The sequence below is a fragment of the Oryctolagus cuniculus genome, chromosome 12 (genome assembly GCF_051225735.1).
Source record: "Oryctolagus cuniculus isolate XC-2025 breed Fujian yellow rabbit chromosome 12, ASM5122573v1, whole genome shotgun sequence".
Classification (NCBI taxonomy): Eukaryota; Metazoa; Chordata; class Mammalia; order Lagomorpha; family Leporidae; genus Oryctolagus; species Oryctolagus cuniculus.
The window spans coordinates 53,686,806-53,712,549 of record NC_142878.1 but is presented as its reverse complement, the minus strand read 5'-3'; the positions used below and the strand labels follow the sequence as shown (position 1 = coordinate 53,712,549).

At 40.8% G+C, this 25,744-nt stretch overlaps 1 protein-coding gene across 17 annotated transcripts in view; it reads right to left on the bottom strand.

Annotated features, from left to right (window-relative positions):
• Nucleotides 1-25,744, bottom strand: part of CHD8 (chromodomain helicase DNA binding protein 8) — a 66,693-nt gene that overhangs the window by 21,528 nt on the left and 19,421 nt on the right. For 4 of the 17 annotated variants that reach the window (XM_089309951.1, XM_089309955.1, XM_089309953.1 and 1 more), the window contains exons 2-14: nucleotides 20,832-20,879; nucleotides 19,820-20,696; nucleotides 18,617-18,988; nucleotides 17,602-17,984; nucleotides 15,378-15,492; nucleotides 8,617-8,799; nucleotides 8,466-8,534; nucleotides 8,051-8,106; nucleotides 7,424-7,541; nucleotides 5,949-6,032; nucleotides 2,595-2,732; nucleotides 601-722; nucleotides 212-455 (exon numbers count right to left, since the gene is read on the bottom strand). In XM_089309951.1, coding sequence (XP_089166077.1) covers nucleotides 212-455; nucleotides 601-722; nucleotides 2,595-2,732; nucleotides 5,949-6,032; nucleotides 7,424-7,541; nucleotides 8,051-8,106; nucleotides 8,466-8,534; nucleotides 8,617-8,799; nucleotides 15,378-15,492; nucleotides 17,602-17,984; nucleotides 18,617-18,988; nucleotides 19,820-20,662 — 2,727 coding nt within the window. In that variant the 5' untranslated portion in view covers nucleotides 20,663-20,696; nucleotides 20,832-20,879. Of the gene's footprint in view, nucleotides 1-211; nucleotides 456-600; nucleotides 723-2,594; nucleotides 2,733-5,948; nucleotides 6,033-7,423; nucleotides 7,542-8,050; nucleotides 8,107-8,465; nucleotides 8,535-8,616; nucleotides 8,800-15,377; nucleotides 15,493-17,601; nucleotides 17,985-18,616; nucleotides 18,989-19,819; nucleotides 20,880-21,481; nucleotides 21,580-25,744 lie in introns of those variants that run through there. The other 13 variants (XM_089309960.1, XM_070053912.2, XM_070053913.2 and 10 more) reach the window with 7 other exon arrangements.

Here is a 25,744-nt window from a genome sequence, read left to right as displayed (position 1 = left end):
TAAGTAAAGTCAGAACTTCCACTGGATCAAAATGTTTACTGGGTAAAAATAGAGTGAAAAATAAAAATGGCCTGCGTACTGCTGTAAAAAAAATACCTGAAATCATAAAAAAGCCTAAATTAAAGTCTTTTATTCATATATTGTCCCTAAAATGCCAGTTTCCTTGGCCTACTTTCCCTACACCACAGCATTCCTAGGACATGCAACTCACCCGTGAATCTTTGCAGTACATTTCATACTGCTGAATCATCTGCCGGCTGGCCAGACTGCCATGGTACACAATAGTGTTCATCTCTGTCCACGTATTAAATTCTCGCTCCCAGTTAGTGATTGTTGACAGAGGGGCAATGACTAAGAAGGGGCCATGGATGCCCACATTATATACCTCCTGCAAGAAGGCAATGGACTGAATAGTTTTGCCCAGTCCCATTTCATCAGCCAGGATGCAGTTCTGCCTACAGATTTATCATGGGGAGGGAGAAAAAACTATGTTAAAAGATATCATCTCTAAAAAAGAACATACAAAGAAATTATTTCAATAGAAAATGAGTAAAAATAATGCCCAGACTAAGCTTTCATCTAATGAGTCCACTCTTTTACCTGTTATACCAGTTAAAAAGCAGCCAATTGACCCCTTCCAACTGATATTCCCGTAACTGGTTTCTGTTTTTATATTCATGTGATAGCTCCAACTTCTTCCAGGCACTCGCCTGAGGGCGATTCTAAAAAACAGGAAACTTGAATAAATGGGATGGAGACACTAGCAGAATCAGGCAAGACTTACAAGGTAGTTCTAGTAGTTCAAGTCAATTAAAAAATTTTACTGCTTGGATTAAAATATTTAAATTTATGAGATGATTTTTTTTAAAAAAAGATGAAAGAAAAGAAGAAAAACCCACCTTTGTAAGATGCTAGGAAACTTCATTTTTTTTTGGAATAATAAAGTATGTATCCTTTCTAAACAATCTCTACTTCAAGGAAAGACCAAGTAGCAGATGAAATAAACTTATTTTATATAATATTCTGGGGGATGGCATTGTGGGGCAGTGGGTTAAGCTACTGCCTGCAATGCCAGCACCCCATATGAGTACTGGTTTGACTCCCAGTTGCTCTACTTCCAATACAGCTCCCTGCTAATGTGCCTGGGAAAGCAGCAGATGATGGCCCAAGTATTTGGGTCCCTGCCATCCACATGGAAGACCTGGATGGAGTTCTAGGCTCCTGGCAGCCTAGCCCAGCCCTGGCTATTGAAGTCATTTGGGGAGTGAATCAACGGACAAAAAGCTCTCTTTCTTTCTCACTCTCCCTCACCCTTTCTACAACTCTGCCTTTCAAATAAATAAAATAAATCTGTTTTTAAGAAAGAAAGAGAAAACAATGTTCTGGCCAATAAATGAGGAAATGACAGAATTAAAATATTATTACTTTAAAATCTTTAAAGAATGGATCTGGGCAATGATCAAAAATGGCTGATAATATGACAAAACACAACCTGATGGAAATATACACCACTGTCTATGAAGCACTTGACTGGTCTCTATCCCTTATCTTACCAAGAACAGTGATGTCTAACAGTATTTCTCAACATTAAAAAAAATGTGGCTAATAGCAACTATACTGGATGGCATAGCTCTAAACTTATCCATTCATGAAATTATCAGGGACACAGAATATTTTACAAGGCACCAAGGGAAATACAATCAGCAATCTTCAGACTATAGAAGGCTCTACAGAACAAATCATCTGGTTTCTTCATGAGAATACAGTAAAGGAAGGAAAGGAGAAATTAAGAGGGAACCATAAAAATATTTCACAAAGTTGGTGGAAAATGAACTAAAATATATTAAGTCTATTTTGGCACAAAAAATTGTGAAATCTATGCAGTGTTTTCATAATGTGCTTTTTCCATAAACTATTTGAAGACCCTTTATATAAATGAGAATTTTGAAACATATTAGTGATAACAATAAAAACACCTTATTTAGATTCCAATTCAAACAATTAAATGAAAATTAAGACATTCAGGAAAAGGTACAAAATGCTACTTGATAAGGAATGTCTGAATGTTTTCAAGTGTAATAATGCTATTATTTATCTTTCAGGCATAAATACTGAAATATTTACACATAAAATTAAGGAATATGAGATCTGATTTAAAATGATGTAGGAAATGAGAAAAAAATGTGTGAGGAAATACATGACACAGGATTGGCCACATTGTTAGCTTCATGATAGTTACATAATACTATGTCTTCAACTTTTGTTTGTTTAAAAATTTCCATAATATAAAACTAAACCAACAAAAACTCTACAGGGGAAAATTAAATCATTACCTATATAAAACTTTATGCTCTAAATCAGAGGTGGGGAACCTTTTTTTTGGCCAAGGGCAGCTTGGATATTTATAATGTCATTTGCAGGCCATACAGAATTACTAACTTAAAAATTAACCTGCTATAGGTTTGTTGAATTTTAGTCCCACTTGCAGTTGCCATGGCAGGGCCAGATCAAATGATTTTGAAGGCCTTCTATGGTTCTCAGGCTGGATACTCCCTACCCCTGCTCTGTACATTTCAAAACATAAATGTACTTACCATTCTTTTGAGTTCTGGGTGCCTTGACTGGATCCGCTTAAATTCTCTAATCTTGCCCTCATCAACATCCTCTTTTAGCTCCCATGTACTATCCTCATAGGGCAGAGAGCACCATTTCACCAAGTAGTAAATTACAGGCTAGGAGAGAAAAAGCCAATGCCTTAGTAAACAGACTCTGTACTCAGCTGTGGTTACAGGGTAGGAATTTGACTATAAAGTCAAATCACAAAGTGTTGGTATACAAAAGTTGCTGAAAAAGTCAGGTTGAACATACCAACAACAGGGTCACCTACTGATGCACTATGTGTGTCTTTGATCGTTCCTCTAAGTAATTCACCTGAATCTATTCTAGAAGTAAAATTTCTACCCAATTGTTTCTAGAACACTAAGCCCTAAAGCATTATACTCATCAACCAACAAATGCAAGAATAGTCTTTTTTTTTTTCTTAAAAGATATGGTTCAATCCCATATTTTCCTCCTGGCACGGAGTTTGATACAGAGGAAACCAGGCTACTTTTAGGATGAAGAACAGCGTAAACCCGCAGGAGCACATCATGTGCTGACATCACTGGACTTCTGAGCCCCTACAGTTCTGTGCATTCCAGAGTACTCATCTGGTGGTAAAGAGTTTTCTCTGGGAGCTCCAGGAAGCTAGGAGATAACATAACAGGATCCACTTAAATTCTCTAATCTTGCCCTCATCAACATCCTCTTTTAGCTCCCACATACTATCCTCAAAGGGCAGAGAGCAATGATAACAGGTTTCATTGAACAGAGGTAACTCATATGAGTTAAGAGGAAGAAACGCTGAAGCTCTGACCATAGTACCCTTCTATGTTGACATTCCTCTACAAAGATCAGTGACCAATGGTAACGAAGCTCCTACTTTCACTATTCATAATCACTGCACTTAATGCATTTTCATTTTTGCCTTACGTAAGCAAGAAAGACTTAGTGTAATCAACAAGAATCCTTAATTATCAGTTCATAGAACACTCCCCAAAACAGCAAGCATAAATGTGAAAGTGCTTAACACACTAACAGATCAGGGAATCCCTAGTTAATCTGGCTGGTTTTTAATCTTTCTAACATGTAATGACTCAGGTCATACTCTAGGTCTTATATTTCCAGTACTGTACCTTATTTTTCTAAGGATGGTAATATTTATTTTCACTATTAGATAGTGTAAACTGGATGACAAATTAAACCCAATTTGGTGGTGGTGGGGGGGGAACAGGTAAATAGAATGTTATTATCCAATACTGGCAACATAAATTATAGTATCAGGCTATCAAAATTCTTTCATATGTCATGACAGCTACAACACATTTCAAAGGGGCCTAACCAAAAAGGTCAGTCATTTTTAGAAGAGTAAGTATGGAGGTAGAGAGCATTAAGATGTTCAAGGCTGGAAGGCTGAGATCCTTAAAAAAAAGTTGAGAATTTAAGAGTGTCCTAATAACTGCATGGGTTATTCTCCATTTATCTCCCACAAATGAACACACAGTGAACACATAGTAACTCCCATCCCCAACCCCAAAGCAGAATATATGTTATCTGAAGCATACATGATGGGATTTATAGATGGTGAATTGGAATAGGCCACGGACATCTAAGGCTCTGAGTGATCCTGAAAGCTTATAAAGTAGAGTCAACTTGGGTATCTTATAGAGGGATAAATTTGACTTGCAGGTCCTAAAAGAATGATGTACAGGGGGCCGGCACTGTGGTATAGCAGACATAGCTGATGCCTATGGTGTCAGCATCCCATGTGGGCACCGGTTCAAGTCCTGGCTACTCTACTTCCAATCCGGCTCTCTGCTACGGCTTGGGAAGGTAGTGGAAGATGGCCCAAGTCCTTGGGCCCCTGAACCCACGTGGGGGCCCAGAAGAGGTTCCTGACTCCTGGCTTTGGATTAGCTCAGCTCTAGCTATTGTGGCCATCTGGGGAATGTGGAAAGAAGATCTCTCTCTCTCTCTCTGCCTCTGACTCTCTGTAACTGCCTTTCAAATAAATAATACATCTTTAAAAAAAAAAAAAAGAATGATGTACAGGAGACAGGAGTAAGTAACTCAGATTATAAGTAAGCCCAGCTCACCACCCAGCACTGGCATCTTAACAAGGTTCTGTTGTTCTCTTCTGGTCACTGTGTAAGAAGCAGTCATCATAAGTGATAAATAAATTTTTTTAATGAAATATGACCTTGCAAAGCCAAGCCAGCAACTACTACCTGAAGTGAAAAGAAAGTAGAGTTCTTAAGAAATGTTGGTGGGGGCTGGTGCCGCGGTGTAGTGGGTAAAGCCCCTGCCTGCAGTGTGGGTGTCCCATATGGGTGCCAGTTCGAGTCCTGGCTATTCCATTTCTGATCCAGCTCTCTGCTACAGCCTGGGAAAGCAGTAGAAGATGCCCAAGTCCTTGGGCCCCTGAACCCGTGTGGGAGACCTGGAAGAAGCTCCTGGCTCTGGATCAACACAGCCTTTGCCTCTCTGTAACTCTGCCTTTCAAATAAATAAACAAACAAATAAAATCTTTAAAAAAAAAAAAGATTATCTTACAAAAAAGGAAGAAATGTTAGTTCATAGCCTAAACAGAAGTTTTAAGTAAATTTAAAAGACAGAATATTGAATTCTTTGGTGATTTAGATCTTATCTGACTCTATCTGAAAACTGAAAAAGGCAATTTGTGAAACTGCATCAGAAAGTGCTTTAGCATATGTAAAGTCCATTTCCCAAGCTACAAAAGCTTTAACACAGCAATTTCCAAATCAAGTTACACATGAAAACCCTAAGAGACGAACTTAAAGATCTTGGGGTCCCACCTCAGACTTACTGAATCTGAACTTGTGGGAATGGCATTCCAAAATGTTTTAAAATACAGATTCAAATGCAGCAGATGGTTTACTAACAAATAAAAGGGCATTTAACTAATAGTGAGCTCAGAAAATTCCCAATTCTCAGCAACATGATGTGGAGAAAAGTAGGAGCCTGTACAAGTATTTTTATATCCATATATTTAAAAATTTACATGATATCCTTTTTACCCATCAATTTCATCTCCTACTTTACTACGAGTTCACCCACAATAAAATCTGAGGAAAAATGAGACCAAAGTAAACGATTTTCAGTACTTCAAGCTCCTGAATGTTTCACTTAATAGGAATTTTTCCTTTTAGCCTCTCTCCCTACTCTCTTACCTTCCCATTATCTTTCTAAGGATCCCACAGAAAAATTCAGAAATATCTTTTCAGTCAGTCCAAGGGATTTTTCAGCCATACCTGAAAAATAAAGGATTGGCAAGCGGGCCAGTAGAAATCTATAAGGAACCTTTCATTTTTCTCCACACCCCAACTTACCTCTCCATTGTCCTTGTCAATACTGTGAGACTCATCTAATATCCTATCCACCTCTACGTAGTCTGGATTAAAGGGCTCTTCATCCTAGATGTCATGAAACAAAAATAAGACCAAGAAAGAAAATCACTATCTGGCAACCCAATCCCTTACACACTTCAGCTTTAGCAGATGTTCTTGTTTTTAATTTTTCTTTAAAGAGAACAAAAGCCACTTGATGGGAGTCTCCCATTTTCACAATATCAAATCCTATATACTTATCTGGGTCTTTACCTATCTTCTCATCTGTTATCAGAGAAAGTATCTCTTCTCCCTCACAAAGGTCATGTATGCTCTGAATTCTATCCTGTTTTTTAAAAAGTGCTGTGTTCTAGATTTTTAAATGTTTATTTATTTTCATCTACTTGAAAGGCAGAGCAAGAAAGAGAAAGTCAGAGAGAGAGAGAGACAGACAGAGACAGAGACAGACAGAAAGAGAAATATCTTCCATCTGCTGGTTCACTCTCCAAATGCTAACAGCCAAGACTAGGATAGCCAGAAGACAGGAGCTTGGAACTCCAATGGGGTTTCCCACATGGGTGGCAGGGGCCCAAGCACTTCAGCCATCATCTGCTTCCTCCCAGGATGCACAGACAAGAAGCTGGATCAGAAGCAGACGTGCTGGAACTCTAACCAGCACTCCAATATGGGATGCAGATATCCCAAGTGGTGACTCAACCCACTGCACCATAATGCCTGTACCGAATTCTACCCCTCTTCTTTACTTAAAAATACCTCTTCACTAAATTGTTCCCATAAATAAATATGATCCATTATTTCACGTCTTTAAAAAGATTTCCCTTAACTCTACATCCTTCTGAAACTATTTTTCTGCTTTCCTTCATATGCAAATTTCTCCCAAAGTTTTAAATACACATTATGTTCACTTCTTCATCTCCTTCATCTATCCATCCATTCCACCCTTCCTTCCACTTACATCACACAATTAAAATAACTTTTGTCAAGGTCATGAATAACCTCCAAATTGTCAAATACAATGGATTATCTCTTTACTCATGTATGCTGTGCGTTTAACTAGTAGTAACCCTGGATATGGGAAATTACAGTTCCTTCATCACTATTTCTATTAATACTGCATTAGAAAGCTGAGAAAATAAATGTTCCCTCTTAAAGATGCTACTTATGTCTACAGATACCATTAATAGGAAAGAATGACATTAGAGACTAAAGAATGCATTAAGTGGACCAAAGATCACTTTTCTGTTTTGAAAATATTTCATGCACACTGAGGAAGTCAATCTCAAAATACTATGCTCTCTAACCAAAAAACAGAGCAAGGGGCAACAAAGTAAGGAAAGTCAATGACCAAAATTAAAACTTTTAAATATACAAACCAACTGTTACATAATTAACTAAGGCTGACAACCCTAGTAATTTGTGCATTATGAAAGAAATGACACTCAATACTTGTTAATTACCTCATGGAAGAAGTGTCTCATCTGTGCCATTTTGGTTTTGAAGCGTTTTAGTTTCTGATGAATCCTCTTATCTTTCTCTAGCTGGGAGATCGTGGCCCATTCACAGTGCAGATAGGAGCTGAAGGGAATGGAAATAGCCAGTTATGGTGCAAGAAAGGCAGATTGGCAAGCTAATTTGGAGATTAGCCAGAAGCAGACACACAAGTGTGTGCTTGAACTGAGACATATCTTAGGTTAGTGCTTCTGAAACTTCAATTTGCTCACAAACCACCTGGTATGGGTATGCTTGAAAAGTCCACATTTCTAAACAGTACCCAAATAATGCTAATTCTGCTGGTCCATAAATCACATTTTGAATAATAAATCTTAATGGCAGACTAAGAGATGATTACAAACAGTCAGTTTTTATTGGGAACCACCCTTATCCTACCTTCCTGCAAGAAAATAGTGACAGTCACAGCAGTACCTGAAATTTTCTCTGAAGACACATTTTCCCATTAAAAATGGCAATTTGGGCTAGGAGACTATAAAAAAGGGCCACATTCCCACCCAAGATATTCTACACAGGAGGAATTTTTACAACCCTGTGGAGTTTAGGGTGAAAAGCTTTTTGCACAGGTCACATACTAGTTCTTGTACTTGACAAAGAATTCTTCAGCTTCAGTGTATTGTCCAGAAGGAAGCTATGAAGAAAGAAAGGAATTATAGTCAATAATCCATTACCTGTTTAAGAACTTCTAATTGTAACCATAAATGGCAGAACTTCATATTGATGCTTCCTTAATATATTATTGATTCAGCCACCAAGGAACTAATCTGGTACTTCAATACTAGATGTGTAATAATTAGAAATATGCCCGTACTCATTCCTGACAGATAAGTAAAAAAGAGGTATAAGATAGTTCCTGATTTGGAGCTAACTATCCACCATCATCTCTCTCAATTATACCCTAGCAATATATCCTGACACTGAAAGGTACTCAATAGATAAAGCCTGTGAATGGAACATTATGGGTTGATAATAAACATATCAAGGCCTTACCTCTTTCTTCACAACCCGCATAGAAAGCACTTTGTCTACAATGGCTGCATCTTCTTCACTGGGATTCTCCTGCAGCAAAAGAGGTGGTTAGTCTACAAATCATTGTGAAGAGCAAGAGAAATCTCATAGATTTCTTAAGCTCTCAGCTTACCACAAAGAACTGCATGGAAGGCAAAGTCTCCCCATCTGGTTCTTGCACAGGTTCAGGGAGGATAGGCTCAGGTTTTATTGGACCAGTTACATCTACCTCTTCTTCTTCTTCATCATCTGTGATTTTTATATCTAGGTCCTCAGTGTATTTTTTTCGCTTAACTTGGCGATTGGAGCGTCTCTTCTGTAGAGAAAAAAAAAGTTAAAATAACTAAGTTTCTCAAAGAGGAAAAAATTAAAATTATTTGCCTATAATCATATACTTAGATTTTACCCAAAAATTTACTTGCAAAATCACCAAAACATAAAGAGCTTTGTCAAGGCATGTGATTTATTTTTTTATTTATTTTTTTTTTTTGACAGGCAGAGTGGACAGTGAGAGAGAGAAACAGAGAGAAAGGTCTTCCTTTGCCGTTGGTTCACCCTCCAATGGCCGCCGCTGCAGCCGGCGCACCGCGCTGATCCTGGCAGGAGCCAGGAGCCAGGTGCTTTTCCTGGTCTCCCATGGGGTGCAGGGCCCAAGCACCTGGGCCATCCTCCACTGCACTCCCTGGCCATAGCAGAGAGCTGGCCTGGAAGAGGGGCAACCGGGACAGAATCCGGCGCCCCAACCGGGACTAGAACCCGGTGTGCCGGCGCCGCAAGGTGGAGGAAGGGCATGTGATTTATGACCTGTGCTTTCCCCAAGACCCTTCTAGGAAGTATGTAAGGCTAAAATATTTTTAATAATATTAAGAAATTATTCTCCATTTCACTCTCATTTTCTCATGAGTATGTTTTATATATAACTATTACACATGTACTACTTTGCTGAATTGCTTTATCAAAGGCCAGGAATCCGCTGAGAAACTTGCATACTCCTGGTAAGAAGTTCTGAGAAACTAAAACTGTGCACTAAAGCTATAGAGTACTGTGTATTTTACATCAGGAGCAAAGGAACAAAAATAATTTGTTTTTGATTCTGCATTTTTGTTTCAGTTTTACAGTTGCTTTTGTTTTAACAAACAGAATTATATATGTATTGTTCTGCCATGTACTGTTTTAGTGCTATGGTTTGCATATTAATTTGAATGGCCACCAAAGGCCTGTGAGTTAAAGGTTTGATCTCCAAAGTCCTTTGATAATGGCATTATGGAGGTGTGGTGGAAACCTTAATCCAATCACAGTTGTCTGGGAACAGGTCTCTGGGAGATGACTGAATTATAATTGGCCTGAAGGTGGGGTTCTGGTGATTAGTTCCTAAGAGACAACACATATACACACACATGCTCCCTCTTGCCATGTGATGTTTTGAGCAACCTAATGACCATGCCAGCAACAATGCCCTCACCAGGTGCCCAACCAATGGGGCCACCTAGTTTTGGACTGTGAACCTGCAGAATTCTGAGCCAAAATAAACACGCTTTCTTTATAAACTTACTTGTTTGAGGTTTTTCTTTGTAGGAACAAAAAGCTAATATACTTAGTTAACAATATTTCTTGAGGATATTTTCCATATGGTAAAGTTTATACATCTGCCTTATACTTTCAAGTAGCTGAATAAAATATTTAAGTAATTTAAGTAATATGACTCAACAAAAAATTGGGGGAAGAAAGATAAAATTATTTTTCATTTTTCTTTTTTTAAAGATTTATTTATTTATTTATTTGAAAGGCAGAGTTGCAGAGGCAGAAGCAGAGAGAGAGAGAGAGAGAGAGAGAAAGAGAGAAGTCTTCCATCCACTGGTTCACTCCCCAAATGGCTGCAACAGCCGAAGTTGGGCTGATCTAAAGGCAGGAGCTAGGAGCTTTTTCGGGGTCTCCCATGCGGGTGCAGGGTCCAAGGACTTGGGCCATCTTCTACTGCTTCCCCAGGCCATAAGCAGAGAGCTGGATTGGAAATGGAGCATCCAGGACTCAAACTGGCACTCATATAGGATGCTGGCGCCGTAGGCGGTGGCTTTACCCACTATGCCACAGCACCAGTCCCAACAAGATTATTTTTCAAACACAACTGTATCTCTAGGAAGCTCCAAAACATTGGATCAAAGAACTACTGAAACTGATAAAAATTTGTTTTGCTATAAAATTAATTTCTGAAAATCAATATTATTCCTATATAGTCATCCAGAAAATAAAATTAAAGATCCCATGCATGAATACACAAAGATTTTCTAAAGACTTAAATTTAATGATACATATAAAATCTATTTGAACAAAACTTTAAAACACTATAGAAATAAAAGATGACTGAATAATTCTTAATTATTACGAATTCTTAATTAAGTCTTCAGAAAGACTTAACTCTCCTCAATCATATCATTCTGACAAAGTAAAATCAGCATTTTTTTAATTCAATAGGTTGATTCTAAAATTCAAACAAACATTTAAAAATAACTTGTAAAAACATAAAACAGTGGGACTTACCTACAGATATAAAGGACAATATAAAGCTATACTAATTAACACAGTTTGACATCTCCCCAAGAAAATATTTAAAGGAAAATGTGGAATAGTGTCCAAATAAAGACTGGAATACTTGTGTTCATTTTGCATACAAGAAAAATGGTACTTCTAATCAGTGAGCAAAAGGTGTATTATTTTCTATAAATGGAATGAAAATAACTGGCTAGGCATGTAAAGGATATTTTACTTTTGGATATTTTTACTTTGGTAAATATTGTTACAACAGATGTATCACTGCAGATTTTTGAGAATATAGTCACAGGTAATTTCCCAGGTGTAGAGTCACGGAGTCAAAGGGTATTAACATTTTCAATTTTGTTTCTGGGCATACATTCTGAGACTTGGCATGAGGTGATTTTGTTATGGAACATCATGGCGTATGCTTACAGAATCTAAGACAGCTACCACATCACTAGGTGATATACTCTAACAGGACCACCGTCGTAGGTGTGGTCCATGGAAATGTCGTTATGCAATGCATGACTGTATAATAAAAACACTGACTCCCCAGAAAGACTGTCCAAATTACCACTCCCACAACTATGTGAAAAGTGTTCCTTACATTGCCAGCATTAGTATTACCCCCTGTAATGGGCTGAACTGCGCTCTCCTTCCAATTCATGTGTTGAAGCCCTAACCCTGACATCTCAGAATGTGGCTGTATTGGATGTAAAGCCTTTCGTACAGTGAAAATGAGACCACGAGAACAGACCCTAATCCAATGACTGGAGTCTTTATAAGAGAAAATTTGGACACACTGAAAGATATCAGAGATGTGTATTAACAAAAATAATGTGAGGTAGCCATCTGTAAGTCAAGGAGAGAGGCTTCAGGAGAAACCAAAACCACAGACCCTTTGATCTTAGACTGGCAGCCTCTAAAACAGTGAGAAAATAAGTTACCTGTGGTATGAATTACCTGGTTTGTGGTATTTTGTTTTGGTACTCCTAGTAATTTAATATACCACTTTCTTTCTTTATTAAAGATTTATTTATTTATTTATTTGAAAGACAGAATCACAGAGAGGCAGAGGCAGAGAGAGAGAGGTCTTCCATCCGCTGGTTCACTCCCCAGATGGCATGGCTGGAGCTGTGCCAATCCAAAGCCAGGAGCTTCCTCTGGGTCCCCAATGTGGGTGCAGGGGCCCACGGACTTGGGCCATCTTCTACTGTTTTCCCAGGCCATAGAAGAGGGCTGGATAGGAAGTGGAGCAGCCGGGACTCCAACCAGCACCCATATGGGATGCCGGCACTGCAGATGGCAGCTTCACCTGCTACACCATAGTGCTGGCCCCTAATATACCACTTTCTAAATTGTACTAAATCTTTGTTTTCTTTGTATATAAAAATATGTCCTGTTTATTTGTTAAGAAATAGTTAACTCCTTGCTATTGAATTTAACAAATATGTATACAACTCTCTGATGTGTGTTCTTACCATGAAGTAAGAACTGTTCTATATATTTAATAAATATTTACATCTAATTCTCATAACAACTTATCTGCACTTTATAGGTAAGGAAATTGAGGCACCAAGAGGTAAAGGAATTTGCTCAAGACAACAATGCTAATAAATGAAAGAGTTAAGATAAGAATCCAAGAAATTTGGCTCCAAAATCTATGCTCTTAATCACTGCCTGCTTATGGTATTCTTTGTTGTTATACCATACACAATTTTTATATATCAAGTGATATCAAACTTTCCCTTTATGACTCTAATTTTAATATCTTCCCTATAAGTATCTCTTCTACTTGATGATTATAAAACTGTAACCAGGGGTTGGTGCCATGGTATAGTAGGTTAAGCCTCCCCTGTGGTGCTGACACCCCATTTGGTTGTTGGTTTGTGTCCTGTCGTGGCTGCTCTACTTCCAATCTAGCTCCCTGCAAATGGCTGGGAATGTACTGGAATATGGCCCAAATGCTTGGGCCCCCACACCCATGAGGGAGATGCAGAAGAAGCTTCTGGGTACTGGCTTTGGATCAGCCCACCCTGGCCCTTACAGTCATTTGGGGAATGAACCAGCAGACGAAGATCGATCAATCTCTCTCTCTCTGCCTCTGTAACTCTGCCTTTCAAATAAACAAATAAATCTTAAAAAACAAAAAACTATACATGGATTCAATTTTTTTGCACCAAAATAAACATCTTTTAATTCCAGTTTTCCATGACCTTTCTAAAATGCCCTTTATATTTTGATGCCTGGTTGTTTTTCTTTTTCTTTTTTTTTTTTTTTTAAAGACTTGTTTATTTATTTGAAAGGCAGTTACAGAGTCAGAGGTAGACACAGAGAGAGAAGTCTTCCATCCACTGGTTCACTCCCCAAAGGGCCACAACGGCCGGAGCTGGGCTGATTCAAAGCCAGGAGTCAGGAGCTTCTTCTGGGGCTCCCACAATGGTGCAGGGGCCCAAACACTTGGGCCATCTTCTACTGCTTTCCCCTGTGCATTAGCAAGGAGTTGGATTGGAAATGGAGCAGCCAGGTCTTGAACTGGCACCCATATGGTATGCTGGCACTGAAGGTGGAGGCTTTACCTGCTATTTCACAGCGCCAGCCCCAACCTGGGTTTTTATTTTATCTTTCCTTTTCAAAAATGTTCCAGCAATTCTCATGTTAATTCCCCCCAGAATAACCAAGTAATTATTTTGTCAATGTGCTGAATATATGTTAAAAAAGAGAGGCATTTATAAGTATATAGTTAAGAGAGACAGTTAGAGTTCATTTAATTCAGACCTTCATTTACGGATTGGGAATTCAGACCCAGGTAAGTCACATAAATTGGCCAGGCCACCTACAGAGTTCCTTAAAAATACCATGGATCTCCTGAATATTAATACAAAGCTCTTTCCATGATTGGAAACTGGAGCCAAAGATGGTACTCTAAGGCAACAAAACAGAGAAAAGGACTAAAGTTCTTCTGGTTTGGTCTCTTACAAGGTAGAAAGAAACTGTGTACACTCCCCCACTCCAACCCCTACCCTCAATTCAGAGTCAAAACTCTGAAGTGTAGAAAGGTAAAGTGGAGGCCGGCGCCGCGGCTCACTAGGCTAATCCTCCGCCTAGCGGCGCCGGCACACCAGGTTCTAGTCCCGGTCGGGGCGCCGGATTCTGTCCCGGTTGCCCCTCTTCCAGGCCAGCTCTCTGCTGTGGCCAGGGAGTGCAGTGGAGGATGGCCCAGGTGCTTGGGCCCTGCACCCCATGGGAGACCAGGAAAAGCACCTGGCTCCTGGCTCCTGCCATCGGATCAGCGCGGTGCGCCGGCCTCAGCACGCCGGCCACGGAGGCCATTGGAGGGTGAACCAACGGCAAAGGAAGACCTTTCTCTCTGTCTCTCTCTCTCACTGTCCACTCTGCCTGTCAAAAAAAAAAAAAAAAAAAAGGAAAGGTAAAGTGGAGCAGCTCCTGTGGCTTAGCGGGTAAAGCCACTGCCTGAAGTGTTGGCATGCTATATGGATGCCAGTTCAAGCCCGGCTGCTCCACTTCCAATCTAGCTCTCTGTTATGGCCTGGTGTTATGGCCTGGGAGAATAGTAGAAGATGGCCCAAGTCCATGGGTTCCTGTACCTGCCTAGAAGACCCGGAAGAAGCTCCTGGCTTCGCATAGGCTCAGTTCCAGCCATTGAGGCCATCTGGGGAGTGAACCAGTGGATGAAAGACCTCTCACTCTCTCTCTGTTACCCTGCCTTTCAAATAAATAAATAAGTCTTTAAAAAAAGGTACTATACTGACATCATCACAAGAACAATCATTTCATATGACTAGCTTAGTTTTTAAAACACTGGAATTTGGGAAAACAAGTATTCCTATTCGTAAAATAATATGCTTTTTGTCCTAAAAAGACAAAAATTTAAAAGACAATGACCATGCCCACTTTCCTTCTAGGTGTACATCTGGTTTAGAAAAACTGAAGAAATATGCATGGATTTATAGTCTATTTCTGGCTTGTTTGACATAATTAAAAATTACTTTTCTACAGGTTCAATTCCCTTTATCCTAAATGCTTAGGACAAGTGTTTCAGATCTGGGAGTCTTTTTTGGATTCTGGAATATTTGCATATATATATAATGAGGTATCATGGGAATGGGACTCTAAGCCTAATCACAAAATTCATGTTCTACATATATCTTTGGCATTTAGCCTAAAGGTAATTTTATACAATATTTTTAGTGCACCTGCATTTTAACTGCAACCTGTCACACAAGATCAGGTGTGGTATTTTCCACCTGTGGCATCACGTCAGCACTGAAAAGTTTCAGAGTCTGAATGTTTGGATTAAGGATGCCCAACCAGTACTCAATTATGTAGGGATACTTTTACCTGAATGCTGCTTTCTTCATCTTCCCGGGGTGATTGTGCAGGCATGACTTCCACATCTGAATTATCAGATGAGGTATTACGTTTTCTCTTCTTACCCACTACAGGAGTGATGGTGCTAAGAAGGAAAAATCAAACTCATTTTTAGTGAGGGCAAGGAAAAGTTAGGGGTGAAAACCCAACATAATTATAGGGTGGGCTCTTGCACAGTAGTTAAGACACTGCCCGGGATGCCCACATCCCCTGTCAGAGTGCCTGGGTTTGAGTCTCAGCTGCATTCCTGCCAACACACACCCTCGTAGGCGGCAGATGATGGCTCAAGTACTTGGGTCCCTGCCACCCAGATGAGAGACCTGGATTGAGTTCCTGCCTCCTGACTTTGGCCTGGCTAGCCCTGGCTTTGTGGGCATTTGGGGAGTCAACCACTGGATGGAAGACCTCTCTTTTTTCTCTGTATTCCAGTCTTTCTGCCTTTCAAATAAAGTGAAAATAAAGAAAAAACAACAAAAAATATAGTTAATCTGAACTATCATATACCAAGTTTCCAGACAGAAGCATTTGGATATTTAGTCCATGATACATTCAGATATTAAATATGGTGTTCGAAAAAAGAAAATATGTGTATTGTAAACCACTGAATGATCTTTATACTAGATCTGACAAATCACTGCCACCAGTATGTTCACAAATCCTGAAGAAAGGTAGCATAAAATAGAAAGAATGCTGGTTTAAGACTAGAAGGTTGTGGTCCAACATCACGGCACAGGCAGGTTAGGCCACTGCCTGCAATGCTGGTGTCTCATATAAGCGTGGATTTGAATCTTGGCTGCTCTGCTTCTGATCCAGCTCCCTGGGGTGCAACTGGAAAAGCAGTGAAAGTAGCCCAACTATTTGGGCCCTGTCACCCATGTGGGAGATCTAGCATATGATTTTGCATCTTGGCTCTACTTCTCATCAATGCATACCCTGGGAGGCAGTGATAGCTCAAGTGATTGATCCTTGCCATCCACGTGGGAGAACAGAATTCTGTTTCTAGCTCTAGCACAGGTCAGCCTCAGCTGTTACAGGTATCTGGGGAGTGAACCAGTAGATGGGATCTCTCCAACTCTCAAATTTAAGACAGAAGAGAGGGGCTGCTGCCTGCAGTGCCAGCATCCCATAGGGCACCAATTTGAGACCCGGCCGCTCCACTTCTGATCAAGCTCTCTGCTATGGCCTGGGAAAGCAGTGGAAGATGGCCCAAGTGCTTGGCCCCTGCACCCGAGTGGGAGATCCGGAAGAAGCTCTTGGTTCTCAGCTTTGAATGGGAACGGCTCCAGCCATTGCAACCATTTGCGGAGTGAACCAGCATATGGAAGATCTCTCTCTCTCTCTCTGGCTCTGCCTTTCAAATAAATAAATAAATCTTAAAGAGAGAGAGAGACAGACAGACAGACAGAAAGACACTAACATGGCAGCCAGTTTCATTAACACTGCCTGAGACAGACACTGATTACTGAAATCTTCTCCAAGTCACAAAAACAGGGTGGCTATATCTCTAGCAGTTCTTTTTCTTTTTCACTAGAGTGGGTGTAAAAGGGGTCATAAGAAATCACTTTCAGACTTCAGTGATACAAAATTGAGAATATATAAATACAGAGTCATAGCTTTTAAAGGTAACCCCCAACACAATGATTGGCTATCTTTCCTGTGCCTTAGTGGTTTCCACTTATTTATTTATTTATATTAAAGATTTATTTATTTGAAAGTCAGAATTAGAGAGAGGGAGAGAGATCTTCCATTCAATGGTTCACTCCCCAGAGGGCCACAATGATCCAGTCTGGGCCAGGCCAAAGCCAGGAGCTTCTTCCAGGTCTCCCACATAAGTGGTAGGGGCCCAAACACTTTGGCCATCCTCTGCTGCTTTTCTAAGACCATTAGCAGGAAGCTGGATTGGAAGTAGAGCAGCCAGGACACAAACTTGAGACCATATGGGATGCCGGCGTCACAAGCGGCAGCTTTACCCGCTACACCATAACACTGGCCCCCAGTGTTTTCCTTTTAAAACATGCTAACTTGTAAATTTCTGTTTAATCATATAAACACTGGGACAGAGAAAATAAAGGCCTTATTTTCTATGATAGGACACCTTGAACTGTGTAGTGACTCAACACAAGTTCTTCTCCACATTATTGAAAAATGAGTGCATTACCCACAAATATCCCAGCCAAATAGCAAGGCTACTCACTTGAGTTTACTCTTGCCCTTTGTTTTGGAGGCTCCAGATGTTTTGCTTTTCTTTGGCTTTTCTTCCTTCAGCCTCTCCCCAGTGCTCTTCTTCCTACGTTTCTTCTCACCTTCCTCCTCAGGTCGAACACTGGGCAACTCGTCCTCATTCAGGACACGAGGTATGTTCTGCTCACCCCGGGCACGAGCCCTAGCGATGGCCTCTGCTACAATCCGATTTGCTTTCTCTTGCTTCTTCTGGTGCTCCAACCTTCGGTTTTCCTCCATTCCTGTCTTTCCCGTGTGAGGAGCAGAGTTTGCTGGTGATGACAGAGCTGCCACTTCACTGGCACTTAGAACTTTAACTACAGAGAGCCCAGAAGAGGCCCCTTGGGAAGAGCCAGCCTATAGAAATAAAGATGCTAAAATTTCAATGTGTCTAGTTAAATGGCCTCAATAAAACAAGTTCTGAAACAGGCTAAAACCAGTTCTCTAGTTTCTCAAGAACCAGGCTCTGAATCTAGACATATTTTTTAAAATGTGTTTTTTTGGCAGGAAAGAGGTGAGAAAAGACAAAAATTCTGTCAAATCAAATTTCAATATCCCTTTGTCAAGCTCTCCTAGCAATACCTACTTCAATTATCTTAGAAAAATTGTAATTAATATAGCCATTATTGGCCTCTGGCAAAAAAGAAAAAAAAATACAAGTTCTATTTCCTGGAGGGCAGAGGGATTATTTATTTCACCTTCACAGAAGGGTAATTTCTAATTGTTTTCACTTCAAAATGATACCAGGAAAGACTGTATGTGAAACATTCAAATACGAAAATCATATCTCATCCTAAACTCAGTGAGTCTCTGATCTTTCCATGATATAATTAAAATAAGATTTCCATGGGTGAAAGAAATAAAAGTCTCCATCTCAGTTCAGAAGTATAAATCTAGAATAATGCCACAAGCAACAGTAAGTGGCTATTGAAAGCAACAGCAAGGGTCTAAGAAGTTTGCTTTTTTCCCTTACTATGTAATTCTCTCACCTGTGGCTGCAGCACCATCTTGAGTGGCACTGAAAGTCTTTGTCCTGGACTTTGTCCTGGTCCCATGATCTGAGCCTGCTGCACAGAGGACAGAGTCAGTGGCTGGGTTGCAGGTGGCTGTTGGGGCTGTGGTTGCGAAGATGGAGGTTGTGGTACAATCTGGATTTTTTGCTGTGGCTGTTGCACCTGCAGCTGGATAGTTACTACTTTGGCTGGCTGCCCCTGGGCATTCTTGGCTTGAGTTAGGGCTGCCAACTGGTTGCCCTGTAATACTATCTTGCCTGGTAGGCTCCCTAGCACAACATGCCGATGTCCTTGGGGACCTCCAGACTGTGGCTGCTGGAGGACCAGGGTGATGCGTTTCGATTCACCCTAAAGTGAAAAAAGGAAATTGCAAGAGAGTTACAATATTAAAGAATGGTATACCCTGAAATATTTATACCAGTTTTCTTCATCCTAGAGTCACAAAAATTAAGGGTCAGAAGACATAGTAACATTGTGTTCATCTACTTATCCACAACATCTCTGCCCAGCAAATATCCAGGCTATTTTTTAAAAACTCCTAATGGATGGGAGGCTCACTACCTTCTAAGACAGTCATCTCACATTAATGGAAATCTTTTAGAACAAAAGACCTTATATTGAAGTCTGCCTCCTTGTGGCTTCTTCCCACTGGTTCTATTTATTTTAGTATTGTCTGCCTATCTCAACTCTTCTGGCCCTTTATTCAGAGGACGGAACTAGCCTTTTTACTGAGCAAAGTTAGAGGGGATGATCTTAGTAAAATACATAGGAAAACAAATAATGCTTTTACAAGTCTTGCAAATATAAATAAATAATTTGCCAAAGATGTTTCTTTGTTGGCATAGGATCCTATATTTCATGAAACTTTCTATCATACATTGTTGTAAATTTTTGCTTAATGTCTATGGTTCCTGACAGACTAAGCTCTCTAAGCACAGGGATTGTGTCTGTCTGATTCAGCACCAGGTAGACACAGTAGAAACATGCAGTGTAAGTGCAGAAAATATGTTAACATTAACTGCTTTCATCTGGCAAGAAATAAGCACGTCACTGTCAACACCAACTGATAAAATGCACAGACAAGGTTTCCCAGAGAGAGCTTTCATGCACACTCACTCTCACAAAACTGCTAGGCCCACTACAAATCCAAAATTCACCTCCCCCTTTCAATCAAGTCACCTGGGTAGGTGTAGAGGTCAGTGTAACTGCAGGCTTCAGAGGGGGCCCTGTGGCCCCAGGGTTTCCAGCAGGAGCTGAACCCTTCACTGGCTGGAGGACCAGCTGCTTTACTGGTCGGCTGGGCTGGACAATGCGCTGAACAGCAGCCTGGTTCCCAGGGACCTTGGCGGCCAACACTGTATTACCAGAGACAATGGAGACACCTTGTCGAAGGGGTGTGCCAGTTAGCACTTTGGTAAAAGTGACTTTTCCACCATTGGCTGTGCCAGCCACCAAGGGCTGAGTTGTGCTGGTGATACCTTGGGCCTGAATTTGTGCCACATGGGCACCAGTGACTGAGGAGCTTGGTGGGGCCTTAAGAATAACAATCTTAGGGGCTGACTGAGGTGGCTGTCCTCCAGTGGTACTAGAGGGAACAGCTGTAGCAGAGACACCCATGAAAGGATTCCCCTGGCTCAGGATCTCCTGGCTCTTGGAGACCTGCAAAAGTCCCGACGTTGGCGTCGATGTCTGTAAGACAGGTTGGGCTGGCTGCTCCTGGCTGGCGGGCTGAGTGGTATAATCATGCAAGGTTAAAGATTCAGGAGCTGGAGCTGCGGATTCTTTGGGAAGGTCTGTGGGGGTTGTTTCCTCTGGTGGGGGGACCAGGTCACTTGCTGATGGATTCCCCACATCACCACTTCCACCATCCTGGTTCATCTGGTCCAAGGAGTCCAGAGAGCTTGGCAGTCCAAGTGCTTCCTCAATGGGGTCTTGGGTGACCTGGTTAAAGCTGTCATCAGTCAGAGAGTCCAGGCCAAATAAATTTGGGTCATCAAACAGGTCCATGATGGGGTCTGCCATCTTGGGAAAGTAATGGATGCTGTTTCTCCAAGTTCTGGGGAAGGGAAGGGGAGGGGGGGTATTGGTTCTCCCCTCCCCTCCCCTATCAAGAGAAAAATGTACACAATGGAAAAAGGATTAATCTTCAAGTAAAGAGGCAAGTAACATGTGCATGTCAGATTGTCCTGACCTTCATGGAACAAGATGGCTAGGTCTTCAGAGGAAGATGGTGGAAGTCCTGTTGCAGGAATACAAACACAAATGAAAAATAAGCAGTTGGCGACCTCGGAGAAAATTTCTCTTGATTTAATACATTGAAATAATAAAAGAAGGAAATCTATGGAAAGGCAGATAACAGAAAGAACACCCACATTTCTGCTTCAAAACTAAAAGAAACAAACTACCCCCTTTTGGAGTTCTTACACCAACACAGTCTGAAGCTTCTTTCTGTCAAGAGCATTCAGCTGTATCTGTCCATTCCTTTTCACAATTTTCATTCTTACGTGGAGATTAGGAAATTTAAAATTAATTCACCTTCTATTTTCAGTTCTTAGACTGGCAGAACTTAAAAATATACCATCAGCACTTCAGTGAATATAGATAAAAGTTTCTGGATAGATGAGGGAACTTCAAAAAGTTTATAGAAGCCGGCGCCGTGGGTCACTAGGCTAATCCTCTGCCTTGCGGCGCTGGCACACTGGGTTCTAGTCCCGGTCGGGGCGCCGCATTCTGTCCCAATTGCCCCTCTTCCAGGTCAGCTCTCTGCTGTGGCCCGGGAGTGCAGTGGAGGATGGCCCAAGTGCTTGGGCCCTGCACCCCATGGGAGACCAGGAGAAGTACCTGGCTCCTGGCTTCGGATCAGCGGCGGCCATTGGAGGGTGAACCAATGGCAAAGGAAGACCTTTCTCTCTGTCTCTCTCTCTCACTGTCCACTCTGCCTGTCAAAAAAAAAAAAAAAAAAAAAAAAGTTTATAGAAAATGTCTACTTTGGGGCAAAAATTTGATGCCCATGCTAAGTGTTCTGGCTTATAAATTTTCCTTATATTTTAGATATTTTTACTGAATACTGTCAAAAGTGACCACTTTTAACAGAGCTCACAGTACAAAATCACCAAGATCATAGTACAATTTTACTCAGCAAGTTTTGCAAACTTTATTCTAATTGGCAATTAACAAATCAATTAAACTATATATATTATCATGTTCTAGGTTTGACACCAGGTTGCTCCACTTCCAATCCAGCTCTCTGCTATGGCCTGGAAAACTGCAGAAGATGGCCCAAGTCCTTGGGCCCCTACACCCGCCATGTGGGAGACCCAAAAGAAGCTCCTGGCTTTGGATAGGCGCAGCTCTGGCCATTATGGCCAATTGAGGAGTGAACCAGCAGATTAAAGACCTCTTTCTCTCTCTCTGCCTCTCTTCTCTCTCTGTGTAACTCTGAATTTCAAATAAATAAATAAATCTTAAAAAAAAAATCATGTTCTAAAGTCACCTTTCTCATATTTAAGATTAAAAACTTCCTTTGCAGGGCCAGCCCAACGTGGGGCACAACGAGTTGAAGCCCCAGCCTGCAGCACCAGCATCCCATATGGGCGCTAGTTCAAGTCCCAGCTACTCCACTTATGATATAGCTCTCTGCTATGGCCTAGGGAAAGAGTAGAAGATGGCTTGAGTTCTTGGGCCCCTGCACCAGTGTGGGGGCCTGGAGGAAGCTCCTGGCTCCTGGCTTCGTATAAGCTCAGCTCTGGCCATTGTGGTCATTTGGGGAGTGAACCAGTGGATGGAGGACTTTTCTCTCTCTGGCTCTAGCTCTTTCTATAACTCTTTCAAATAAATAAAATAAATCTCTAAAAAATACTGTTAAAAAAAACTTTCTTTGCAAGAGATTAATCATTTTGTTTCCAATTTATATTCTCAACTTTTTCCTTACCATTTCCTATATTATATCCTGCATTCCAGGCCAACTATGGCAACCAGACTATATAGTTCCCTTAATGTGATTACTATTTCCTTAGTTTTACCTATTATGCTGTAGCTTCTGCCTGGAATACCCCCTCTCTCTTCACTCCATTCTATCCCAAACATCTCTCCCAAATGACATACTACCCACCCTCAAAGGTTTTCTACTCAATAAAGTGGACCCTGAACCTCTGCCTCTTTAACAAGTGAGCAATTAGTGAAGATATGGTCCCTCTAACTCCTTTAAGTACCCACACCAGTGTTTACAGCTTATTTAAAGCATTTTTCAAATTCAGAATTTTACTAGAAAGATTTGAGTTTCTTGTTTATATCCTCTGAAGACCCAAACAGTCTTTGTACAAATTATTAAAAGGTTGCCTGTTATTCAAATGCTTGTTTGCCATCTGCTGGAAAATGGTAACACTTAATATACAAAAATTGAAGATTATGGGGGCCGGCACGGTGGCATAGCAGGTAAAACCACTGCTTGCATTGCTGGCATCCCATGTGGGTGCTGGTTTGAGTCCCTGCTGCTCCACTTCTGATCCAGCTCTCTGCTGGGAAAGCAGCAGAAAATGGCCCAAGTCCTTGGGCCCTTGAACCCGCATGGGAGACCAGGAGGAAGCTCCTGGCTTCGGATCAGCGCAGCTCTGGCATTTGAAGCCATCTGGGAAGTGAACCAATGGATGGAAGACCTTTCTCTCTCTCTGCCTCTGCCTCTCTGTAACTCTGCATTTCAAATAAGTAAATAAATCTTTAAAAAAAAATTGATGATTATGAATGTGTGCAATGTATAGCCTGTACAACCCTGCACTAGAGCCCAGTTCCTCCTTCCCTGAGAGATGGAAAGCTGATGATTGGTGGGAACCAGTAGGGCACAGCACACACAGTTGCTATCCAAAACCTGAATTAACATACTTGCTTGCATTATTTGGAATGAACCATTTAGTCATTACAGAAATGAAATTATATTCCTTTATTCCAAGATGAAACAGCAGAAAGCTTCCTACCTTGAAAAACTGTCCTAAAAATGGCTGAAAATATGGTAAAGAAATCCACAGATGGAGCTTTAGTTAAGTTAAGGAAGATACTGGAAAAAGGAAAAACTACCAAAAACAAGGAACTATATCACCTCTTTAACAACTGAAGAATAAACATCTCTTCCTTGAATATAACAATGTTTGACCAACCAGGAAACCCTTCTTGGTTAATATCATTTCTCCCAACTTTTGGAAGATACCAGATAAAGAAATCTGAGCAGAGTATATGCTCGACTGAAGGAGACATTTCCAAATAATACTCAATTATTTTTTCTTCTCCAATCTATTCCAGTTATTCTTATAAAACAATGCACTATGAGTTAACATCCCAGAAACTCTAGCATAAAGAGAACAGACTCATCAGTAGTTAGCACATCAGTCAAACTTACAAAGCACACAAGGTTTTGCCATGAATATTAAACACATCTTCCTTGCTTTGATAACTGTACACTTTATACATCTCAATCCAAGATCCCTATCATTTCCCACTCCCAGTTAACTCTTTCACCATGTATTAGAAAGAAGAGCTCATTCTATGCCTCTCCTACCTAACACTTGTTCTCAAATACTCAGACTAAAAAAATAAGTATGGACGCTTTTCTTAGACTAAAAAAATAAGAAAAGTATAGATTTAAAAAAAAATTTTATTGATTTATTTAAGCCAGAAAGAGAGAGAGAAATAGAGTTTGAGTACCTGAACTACCCTAAATGCCTGCAACAGCTGGAGCTGGCCTAAGTCAATCCAAGTCTCCCAAGTGAGTGGCAGGAGCCCAGTCACTTGAGTCATTGTTGTTACCTTCCAGGGTCTGCTGGAGGGGGCAGCAAACCCAGGAGTGTGGGTGTCTTAACTTGTGTTTCCCCAGCTAGGCCAAATACCCCTAACTCCTACAATGTTTGCTGAATTAATGAAAACATAGTCAACTATTATAAATGTCCTCAAAACTATCACAGACTTGTTTCCAATTGTGCTCTTCTTTGTCACCTATTATCTTTCATCTTTTACTATCAGAGAAGTCGCACTACATATCTACAAATAGCTGTCATTTTAGGACAAATTCCATCAGGGTCTCCCACATGAGTAGCAGAAACCCAAGCACTTCAGCCATCATTCATTGCCTTGCAGGGTTCCCATTAGCAAGAAGTTGGAGGGGCCAGTGCTGTGGCACAGTGAGTTAAACTGCCACCTGTGACACTGGCATCCCATATGGGCGCTGGTTCGAGTTCCAGCTGCTCCACTTCTGATCCAGCTCCCTGCTGATGGCCAGGGAAAAGCAGCGGAAGATGGCACAAGTGCTTGGTCTCCTATACCCATGTGTGAGCCCTGGATGTAGCTCCTGGCTTCAGCCTGGCCTAACCCTGGCCTTTGCAATCATCTGGGGAGTGAACCAGCAGATGGAATATCTTTCTCTGTACTCTGCCTTTCAAATAAAATAAACCTTAAAAAAAAAAAAAGAAAAGAAAAAGCTGAATCAGAAATGGAGGCAAGAGTCGATCCCAAGCATTCCAATGTGGGATGTGAGCAACCCAAGCAAAGGTTTAACCTAGTGTGTCACAAGAGCTCACCTATCTAGAAGTTTACACTGATAACTGTTTATAATTTGCCCTTTCTTTCATATGGTATTCTGTACCTTCTACAATTCCTTGCTATTTTTTCATCTTAATATCTTTCTTACCTACATAGTGGCCTAATCTCAGGCAGGTATCTCGTTTTTAAAACTTATGTATTTGTGAGACCGGCATAGTGGTTGGCAGGTAAAGCTGCCGCCTACAGTGCCGGCGTCCTATAAGGGCATCAGTTCGAGTCCTGATTGCTCTATTTATGGTACAGCTCTCTGCTATGCCCTGGGAAAGCAGCAGAAGACTGCCCAAGTACTTGGGTTCCTACACCCACATGGGAGACCCAAAAGAAGCTCCAGGCTCCTTAGAATCAGCGCAGCTCCAGCCATTGTGGCAATTTGACAAGTGAACCAGCAGATGGAAGACCTTTCTCTCTCTCTCTCTCTCTCTCTCTCTGCCTCTGCCTCTGCCTCTCTGTAACTCTGCCTTTCAAATAAATAAATCTTATTTTAATAATAAGACTTATTTTTAAGAAAGAGACAAATAG